Raw genomic sequence first — 9,208 nt, 5'->3', positions numbered from 1 at the left:
ATTCAACTTGGAACCCCAGGTTGGAGTTGGATGGAGCAGCGCTACCCTGGAACTCCTCTATCAAGGAGTTCCAGAGGGGCCATGCCCATCAAGTGGCCGAGGCTCTAAAGCATCCCTTCTTGCTTCCTAAGGACATGGATGCCTTGAAGCAAGTAAGGCAGCTAGAGCTTTTCCTGTCCCTGAAGAGGGACTTGGCCCTGGTAAGCCCCTAGGCACTCTTCATTTGTTTTTTTTTTTTTCTTCTCTTCTTTTTGTTTTTAATGTACTCCTTTGTTGTTTATGTGCAGGCTATCTAGGAGGTTTTTGTGGCCAAGGAGTGGGTCAAGGTCGCCCGGAACGAAGCTAGGGTCGAGGCCAACCTCCAGGCAGAGGCCAATAGGGCACTGGGAGCTGCTAAACAGAAGAATAAAGAGCTCCAAGCCAATCTAATCACGAAGGAAAGGGTGCGAAAGAGCGCTGAGGCCAGTCTGCAAAATGCCTAGGACCAAGTCGAGGACCAACGTAAAAAGCTTTATCTTACTAAGATAAAGCTGGCCACTTAGAGGCAACAGGTCTTGGAGCTAAAGGCAGAGCTGCAGAAGGCCAATGAAGCTGTTGTGGTTGCGGAGACGGCATCCTACCAACGTGGGGTGCAGGAAATAGAGATATGGATGGTAGATAAGTTGGCGGAGGTGTGCAGGGACTACTGCAAGTAGGCTTGTCCACGGGTTGGTTCGGGTCGGGTCGGGTTTGTGCCCAACCCGGGACTGACCCGACCAGATTGGGTCTCCTAAACCTGGACTCGCTGCCGACCCACCGATGGCAGTAGTTCGGGTGGTCGGATGTCAGCAGTTTACCGGTCAGTTTCAGTTTTGTAGAAATCGTCACCGGATTTTATTTATGCTCAAAATCATCGTCGGATTTCGCTGAAATCTTTGATTTTTGCTGGATTTGACCGGATCTCAAAGAGATCTTGGCGGATCTCAACGAGATTAGGCCAGATCTTGAAGAGATCTCGGTAGATCTCAACGAAATCAGGCCAGATCTCGAAGAGATCCGGTGAGATCTCAGTGTAAAATCGGCGGAGAATAGATAGTAACCATTTTCCAATGTGTTTCCCAGTCGGGTCAGTTGAAAATCGATTTTTCATGCTTAAACCCATCAACCGACCCGCCGGTCTCGGGTTTTATGGGCAGAGACCTGTCGCCGACCGTTGCCGGCGTCGGGTGGGTCGGACGGGTTGGTCGGGTTCCGGGTCTGCTTGGACACCCCTAACTGTAAAGAGGTATGGGTAGAAGCGCTTAACCGGGCAGGAGTCCTTGCTGCCTCTGAGTGGAGGAGCACTGAGAACATTTTCTATCCAGAAGACATCCGAGAAGTTCCAGTGATGCTCCCTCCTTCCATTGCTCTTGCTCTTCCCCCTCCTAAGCAGCCCTCCACCACCCAGGCCCCTCTTCCCTCTACTGAAGTCTCAAAAGGGGCTGGCAAGACTGGTGACCAAAGCCAGGGGGCTGAGGTGGCTAAGGGTAAGGAGGTCGTCAAGGAGGGTTCTTAGCCCGAGGATAAGGATAAGGGTAAGGAGGTCAGACCCTCGACCAATGCCAAGGACACTGAGGATGCTTTCACGATCAAAGATATGGTCTCCAAGGCCAAGGAAGCTGAGTCCAAACCCAAAGCAGATGACCCCAAGTCCAAGACAGCCGACCCCAAAGAGGACCCTCCTCGTGCTAAGGAATAGTTATACGAGCTTTTTCCTTTACTTCTTTGTACTTTTTTCTCTCTCATTTTTTTTTTTTTGGTGTGTGGTAGTTCACCATTGTTTATAATGTACCTTCATTTTAATCAATGAAAAGACTTCACTTTTATTTCATGAATCTTTCTTTTTCCCTGTGACCTTTATTCTCTGATTGGTGTAGTTACTGTTTTGTCTTCTGATGAGACTTAGTATTGATAAGGTTGCTAACAGTGGCAAATTGTTACTACCCAAACTTTAACAAAAGCTAACAATAATGCATTGCTGCTAATTTAGATAAATTAAACACGTATAAATAGTAAAGAAAATGATCACATGTTTGCACTGAGCACTGGGCCACCCACAAGGAAGGCTAATCCTCATGGACATGAACACAACACTTAGTAGAAAAAGAAATCTAAGGGACTTGACATAGCTTTGGTTTTGTTCAATACTCAAGCAAATAATCAAGAATATTAACTTACCTAAGGTAGGTGATCCGAGGAGCTAGGTATAACTAGGGGTTCGTTTTAACATTTAGCAAACTGAACTAAATTATTAATTTACCCAAAGTATGTGGTCCGAGAGACCATGCATGACTAAGGTCCTGTTTAACACTTAGTAAACTGAACTGAAGTATTAATTTACCCAAAATATGTGGTCCGAGAAACCAGGCATGACTAAGATTCTGTTTAACACTTAGTGAAATGAACTAAAGTATTAATTTACCCAAAGTATGTGGTCCAAAAGACCAGACATAACTAAGATTCTATTTAACACTTAGTGAAATGAACTGAAATATTAATTTACCCAAAGTATGTGGTCTGAGAGACCAAGCATGACTAAAGTTCTGTTTAACACTTAGTAAAATAAATTGAGGTATTAATTTACCCGAAGTATGTGGTCTGAGAGACTAGGCATAACTAAGGTTCTATTTAACACTTAGTGAAATGAACTGAAGTATTAATTTACTCAAAGTATGTGGTCCGAGAGACCAAGTATGACTAAAGTTCTATTTAACACTTAGTGAAATGAACTAAAGTATTCATTTACCCAAAGTATGTGGTTCGAGAGATCAGACATAACTAAGGTTCTGTTTAACACTTAGTGAAATAAATTGAAGTATTAATTTACTCAAAGTATGTGGTCTAAGAGACCAGACATGACTAAGGTTCTGTTTAACACTTAGTGAACTGAACTGCAGTATTAATTTACCCAAAGTATGTGGTTTGAGAGACCAGGCATGACTAAAGTTCTGTTTAACACTTAGTGAAATGAACTGAAGTATTAATTTACCCAAAGTATGTGGTTTGAGAGATCAGACATAACTAAGGTTCTGTTTAACACTTAGTGAAATGAACTGAAGTATTAATTTACCTAAAGTATGTGGTTCGAGAGACCAAGCATGACTAAAGTTTTGTTTAACACTTAGTGAAATGAACTGAAGTATTAATTTACCCAAAGTATGTGGTCTGAGAGACCGGGCATAACTAAGGTTCTGTTTAATACTTAGTGAAATGAACTGAAGTATTAATTTAATCAAAGTATGTGGTCCAAGAGACCAGGCATGACTAAGGTTTTGTTTAATACTTAGTTAAATGACTTAAGATATCAGTTTATCCAAAGTATGTGGTCCAAGGAGCCAAGCATGACCAAGATTCTGTTTGATATTCGAACAAATAGTAGAACGTGTAACGCATAATGTGATAAACCAAAATATGGTAAAGAAAAAAGCTTTCATTAATAATAATACATTCTCAAGTTACTTACATTCTAGGAGCATTGTACAACGTTTTCCTCTAGATTTTCAAGATAATATGCACCTATTCCAGCCACTGAAGTGATGCGATATGACCCTTCCCAATCAGGCCCTAACTTTCCCCAGGCTAGGTTCTTGGCAGTACCTAAAACCTTTCTTAATACCAAGTCTCCAGGTGTTAGTGCCTTAGCTTCATGTTGGCATCATACCCTTGCTTAAACTTTTGTTGATAATAGGTCAATTGGACCATGACATTTTCCTTTCGCTCTTCAATTAAGTCTAAGCTCTTCCCTAACAGCCCATCATTGTTGCTCGGAGTGAAAGAACTCGTTTTTAGTGTTGAGAATCCAGTCTTTAGAGGAATAACAGCCTCGGTATCGTAAGCCATTGAATAGGGTGTCTCCCCTGTTAACCTACGAGGTGTGGTTCAATATGTCCAAAGGACATATGACAACTCTTCCACCCATTTTTCCTTTACATCGTCCAATTTCTTCTTGAGTCCATTTACTATGACCTTGCTGACAGTCTCAGGCTGTCCATTCCCTTATGGATAAGCTGGGGTGGAATACCTATTCATAATTCCTAGGTCACAACAGTACCTCCTGAAGGCTTTGCTATCAAACTGGAGACCATTGTCCGAGATGAGGGTATTGGGGATCCTGAACCGAGTGACAATGTTTTTCCAAACAAATTTCTTGGCATCCACGTCCCTGATATTTGCCAATGGTTCAGCTTCAATCCACTTGGTGAAGTAATCTGTGCTGACTGGTAAATATCTCTTATTCCCTACTGCCTTAAGGAAATGTCCAACAATATCCAAGCCCCATTGAGCAAAGGGCCAAGGGCTAGATAGAGGATTAAGGACTCTCCTTGGTTGATGAATGTTTGGAGTAAATCTTTGGCACTGGTCACACTTCTTCACATATTCTTGTGCTTCCTTCTGCATGTTTGGCCACTAGTATTCATGAGTAAGGGCTTTGTGAGACAAAGACCTACCTCCCGTGTGGCTTCCATAAATCTCTTCATGTAGCTCTTCAAGGAGTAGCTCTGATGCTTCTAGATGTACGCATAGTAAGTATGGCCCCGAAAAAAAGCGTTTGTACAATTTTTGGTCCTCAGACAGCCAAAACCGAGGAGCCTTTCTTCGCACCTTGTCGGCCTCTAACTTCTCTTCAAGTAAGATATCCTCCAAGAACAATACTATAGAGCCCATCCAGCTAGGTCCCACCCTAATTTGATGGATATGGACCACCTCATTCTTCATCTCAGTACCCTTACACAAATTTTCAACAAGGATAACCCGAGGCAGGCTTTGTGCTGAGGAGATTACAAGCGTGGCTAGAGAATTGGCATGGGTGTTTCCACTTCTAGGAATGTGCTGTAAATTGAAAGACTCAAACCCTGACTGTAAATGCCTAACCTGACTTAAGTATTCTTTCATTCTCATGTCCCTGGCCTCTAACTCTCCCTGAACTTGGCCTATAACCAGCCTTGAATCTGAGAATATTTCCACTACTTTTCCACCCATTTTCTGAACCATGGTCATTCCTACCAACAGAGTTTCATACTCAGCTTCATTGTTTGTGGCCGAGAAGCCTAATCTCAAGGATTTCTTAATTATGATCCTCTCGGGAGATATCAAAACTAGCCCCACTCCAGATCCTCTGTGATTCGCTGCACCATCAACGTATACGCTCCAGGATAAAGGTTCTTGTAAGGAGACTAACCCAACCGATTTTCCATCCATGTCCTGCTTTTCCATTTCCTCTTCTAATGGGGATTCAGCAAACTCGGCCATTAAAGCAGCAAGGACCTGACCCTTGACAGAGGTGTGAGACATGTACTTTATATTAAAAGCCCTTAATATTGTATACCACTTGGCAATCCTTTCAGTGTAATCAGCACTCCGAAGAAGTAATTTAAGTGAAAGTTGAGTTAAAACAACAATTGTATGGGATTGGAAATAGTGGGGAAGCTTACGCGTAGCATGCACCACTGCTAAAATGGCCTTCTCCAGTGATAGGTAACAGACCTCGGCCTCATGTAGTGACTTACTCACATAATAAACTAGCCTCTGTATACCATCATCAACCCGTACAAACACCAAGCTCACTACATGGGAAGCCACAGCAATGTAAGCAAATAGCACCTCATCCACCTTGGGCCTTGACATAATGGGTGGTCGAGATAGGTATTCCTTCAACTGTTGAAAGGCTAAGATGCACTCCTTAATCCATTCAAATCCCTTCCACTTGTTCAACAACTGGAAGAAAGGCCTACACCTGTCTGCTGACCGAGAAATGAATTGGTTTAGAGCAACAGTCATTCCTGTCAACTTCTGGACCTCTTTGGGATTCCGAGGTGGCTGTAAGTTGTTAATTGCTTTAATTTGGTCAGGGTTGACTTCAATTCCGAGATGGGTAACCATGTACCCCAAGAACTTCCCTAATCCGACGCCAAAAGAGCATTTAGAAGCATTAAGTCGCAGTTTGTGTCTCCTCAAGAACCCAAAGATATCCCCGAGATCATTAATATGCTCGGATTCCAGCTTACTCTTAACCACCATGTCATCTATATAAATCTCAATGTTTTTTCCTAGTTGTAGCTCAAACATTCTGGTCATCATCCTCTGATAAGTAGACTCTGCATTTTTTAAACCAAAGGGCATCACCTTGTAGTGGTAATTCCTAGTAGGGGTGACAAAAGTTGTCTTCTCCTAATCATCCAGAGTTAGAGGTATCTAATGGTATCCTTGAAAGGCGTCCAAGAAGCTCATCCGAGGATGGCCTACAGTGGCATCTACCAACTGGTCTATTCGAGGCATGGGAAAAGGGTCCTTGGGGCAAGCTTTATTTAGATCTGTGAAGTCCGCACATACCTACCATTTCCCACTCTTCTTTTTCACTATCACTGTATTGGCCAACCACTCAAGGTAGAAAACTTCCTTAATAGCCCTAGCTTGCTTAAACTTGTTCACCTCCTCCTTGACAGTGTCAGAATGCTCTTTGGATGAGCACCGAGGTGGTTGCTTCCTAGAGAGGATAGCTGGGTTGACATTCAAATGATGGCAAATAAAGTCTGGATCCACCCCAGGAGCTTATAAGCATTCCACGCAAATACATCAACGTTCTCTCTAAGAAACGCTATTAACTTTTCCTTCTCTCGAGAAGGCAGTTGAGCTCCGATTTGGAAAAAATTTTCCGGATCACCATCTATAACAATTTCTTCTAGCTTCTCACACTTTGCCCCTTCCGATACCACATCCATAGATAGGATCAGAATCCTTGATTACTATGAGTCCCTCTTAGCAAAGGCCGAAGACTCAACTTTAGGCTAATGCATAATTGCAGCCACCAGGCAATGTCTAGCCATGGATTGACTCCCAACAAGCTCTTCAATTTGGTCCCTAGACGGATATTTTACGTTCAAATGCAGGGTGGAAGAAATAGCCCCCAGGGCATGGAGTTAGGGTCTTGCCATAATGGCCGTGTAGGAAGAATAAGCATCCACCACAATGAAATTCACCTCCACTACCTCTGAACCTGCTTGCACGGGTAGTCTAATCTGACCCTTTGGAATGACAACTTTTCCATCAAAGCTTACCAAAGGTGAATTATAGGCTATCAAATCCTCAGGTTTCAGGTTCAGCCCTCTGTATAAGTTAGGGTACATAATCTCTGCACTACTACCCTGGTCCACCAACACTTTTTTGACATCATACCCTCCTATCTTGAGTGTTACCACTAAAGCATCATCGTGTGGCTGTATGGTTCCAACCTTATCCTCATCTGAAAAGCTCAATGCTGGTCGGACCTCCACTCTAGCCTTCTTTGACTCTGGATTAGAGTCCTTGGCAAGTGGCCGAGTTACAGGCATCACCCTAGAGGGCTGTGCGCCAGTTCTCCCAGGAGCAACAAAGATGACATTAATTGTACCTAAAGGGGGCCTTAAAGAAGCATTCCCCTAAGCCCTCGACCCTGCTTAGTCTTCGTGCCCATTGGGCTGATACAAAAACTGTTTCAACCTTCCATCTTTGACCAGTTGCTCCAGGTGATTCCACAAAGTTTTATAGTCCTCATTGGTGTGTCCTCGTTCTTGGTGGTACTGGCAATGAAAACTTTGGTTGCACCTCATGGAGTCTCCTTCTATCTTGTTTGGCCATTTAAAGTATGACTCATTCTTGATTTTATCCAAGAATTGATGTACTGGCTCTTGGAACACCGTGTTAACCACCTGAGGAGCTGTAGACCCAGATTGCCCAGAAAAATCTCTTCGGGGTCTATTATTGTTGTAGCAGTTCGACCTGAAATCCCTCCTTTCTTGAAAGATAACCTTACCCTTCCTCTTGCCTTATTGTTGGTCATTTTCGACCCTCTTATACTTATTAATCCGGTCCATGAGCTAGCGTACACTAGTAGCAGGCTTTCTAGTAAAAGACTTCCTCAAGCCATGCTCGGCAGGCAAGCCGACCTTGCAAGTTCTGATGGCTATATTGTCAAAGTCACCATCTTTCTCATTGAACATCTCCCAGTATCTGTCCGAATATGTTTTCAGGGTCTCCCCTTCTCTCATGGATAGGGACAACAAGAAATTTAAGGGCCGAGGAACCCTACTGCACGTAATAAAGCGAGATCCAAACGCCTGAGTGAGTTCCTTAAAGGAATCAATGGAACTTGGTCCTAAGCCATCAAACCACCTCATGGCCATGGGCCCTAAACTGAAGGGGAACACCTTACACAACAAGGCCTCATTCTTGGAGTGCACAACCATTCTCTGGTTGAAGTGACTCACATGCTCCATAGGGTTTGTTCGACCATTGTACATGGTGAACGTTGGCTGAGTGAACTACCGAGGAAGTCTCTCTTCCTCAATTTTGCGCGTGAAAGGTGACTTGGAAATTTGGTTGAGCGCTCTGCTCATCGCATCATTTCCCAAGCCTTTGGAAGATAAGCTCCCTTTTCTACGTTCATGGTGATAGTCCTTATCATACGAGAAGGACTCACTAAGAGGTATCCTCGACCTAGGTTTATAACTAAGATCCTCTTCATCGTCAAAAGAGAAGTCAGAGTTGGAGGAAGTTTGCCTTCGCCATTCGTGGCGCAGCTTTCTTTTCAAATGATTAATCTCTAGTTGCAGGGCTCTGGTATCCTCCTCATGAGAAATGTGGCTCCCATTTCGGGACTGACTCTTGCTAGTATGGGTGGTATGCACACTAACCTCCCGGTCCCTTCTTCACTCAAGGTTGACAAAATGATCTTCATGTTGGGATCCTATAGATTCTGCTTGTAAGTACGCAGTTTGGGTCCTAAACCCAAATGATAAAAGGATTTAGGCCCAAAGAGCCCAGTATAATGAATTTGTAGAGAGTGAGTTGGAAAATTAGATTATAATGAGTTGGGTCACGGTTACAATGGATCCAATAGACAATAAAGCAAAAATAGACTGGATTTATCTAAGGAAAATCGTCATCGGCACAGTCCGAGGAGACCAGTTCTTGTATGTATTACTTGAAGTTGGTTACAAATACAGTTTTGATTGCTACAATGTTTCTTTCTTAATTCTCCGATCCCATTTTTCTTAAGATCTCCCTTCTATTTTATACTATATCTCCCCTCTTATCTCTACCCTCCACGTGGACATTAGATTGCTTGTGTTGATTCTTGTCCCATCAGTCCTTTCCTAAAGTCTTTGAGGGTAGCTTTATGGCTGAAAAGTACTGTTCAGATATCACTTCTTTA

At 43.2% G+C, this 9,208-nt stretch overlaps 1 protein-coding gene across 1 annotated transcript; it reads right to left on the bottom strand.

Moving 5' to 3' along the window:
- Positions 1 to 4,425: 4,425 nt before the first annotated feature.
- On the bottom strand, positions 4,426 to 6,737 carry LOC115951939. The gene is made up of 3 exons (XM_031069052.1): positions 6,559 to 6,737; positions 6,353 to 6,502; positions 4,426 to 6,157 (listed from the first exon to the last, which is right to left on the bottom strand). The coding sequence occupies exons 1-3, from the start codon at positions 6,735 to 6,737 to the stop codon at positions 4,426 to 4,428; spliced, it is 2,061 nt and encodes a 686-aa protein (XP_030924912.1).
- Between the last annotated feature and the right edge of the window lie 2,471 nt (positions 6,738 to 9,208).

This window comes from Quercus lobata, chromosome 7, assembly GCF_001633185.2.
Source record: "Quercus lobata isolate SW786 chromosome 7, ValleyOak3.0 Primary Assembly, whole genome shotgun sequence".
In the NCBI taxonomy this organism is placed as follows: domain Eukaryota; kingdom Viridiplantae; phylum Streptophyta; class Magnoliopsida; order Fagales; family Fagaceae; genus Quercus; species Quercus lobata.
Note: the sequence above shows the minus strand (reverse complement) of the source record. Positions and strands in the feature narration are given on the sequence as shown.